The following is a 738-nucleotide window of genomic DNA, read 5'->3' as shown; positions in this document are numbered from 1 at the left end:
AATCCTCCGCCACCATCTCCGCCGCCGCTTACAACCTCCCGCGAGATGACCCGCCGCTACATGACCGACATGATCACCTTCGCCGACACCGACGTCGTGGTCGTCGGCGCCGGCTCCGTCGGCCTCTCCTGCGCCTACGAGCTCAACAAGAACCCCAGCGTCAACGTCGCCATCATCGAACAATCCGTCAGCCCCGGCGGCGGCGCGTGGCTCGGCGGCCAGCTCTTCTCCGCCATGGTCGTCCGCAAGCCCGCCCACCGCTTCCTCGACGAGCTCCACATCGCCTACGACGAGCAGGACGACTACGTGGTCATCAAGCACCCCGCCCTCTTCACCTCCACCATCATGAGCAAGCTCCTCGTCCGCCCCAACGTCAAGCTCTTCAACGCCGTCGCCGCCGAGGACCTCATCGTCAAGTCCGGCCGCGTCGCCGGAGTCGTCACGAACTGGACCCTCGTGTCGATGAACCACGACACCCAGTCGTGTATGGACCCCAACGTCATGGGGGCCAAGGTCGTCGTGAGCTCGTGCGGCCACGACGGCCCCTTCGGCGCCACCGGCGTCAAGCGCCTCCGCAGCATCGGGATGATCAACACCGTCCCCGGGATGAAGTCCCTCGACATGAACATGGCCGAGGACCCCATCGTGAGACACACCCGGGAGGTCGTCCCGGGGATGATCGTCACCGGGATGAAGGTCGCCGAGATCGATGGTGCCCCCCAGAATGGTAAAGATTGA

The 738-nt window shown here is 65.2% G+C and overlaps 1 protein-coding gene across 1 annotated transcript; it reads left to right on the top strand.

The window, feature by feature from the left end:
• LOC121757713 (thiamine thiazole synthase 1, chloroplastic-like) lies at window positions 1-738 on the top strand (the record flags this gene model as incomplete). Its single annotated transcript, XM_042153217.1, has 1 exon — window positions 1-738. A coding segment is annotated over one exon (738 nt), but the record flags the coding sequence as incomplete, so codon positions are not given.

Source organism: Salvia splendens, chromosome 1, assembly GCF_004379255.2.
Source record: "Salvia splendens isolate huo1 chromosome 1, SspV2, whole genome shotgun sequence".
In the NCBI taxonomy this organism is placed as follows: domain Eukaryota; kingdom Viridiplantae; phylum Streptophyta; class Magnoliopsida; order Lamiales; family Lamiaceae; genus Salvia; species Salvia splendens.
This window is presented reverse-complemented; position numbering and strand designations above follow the sequence as displayed.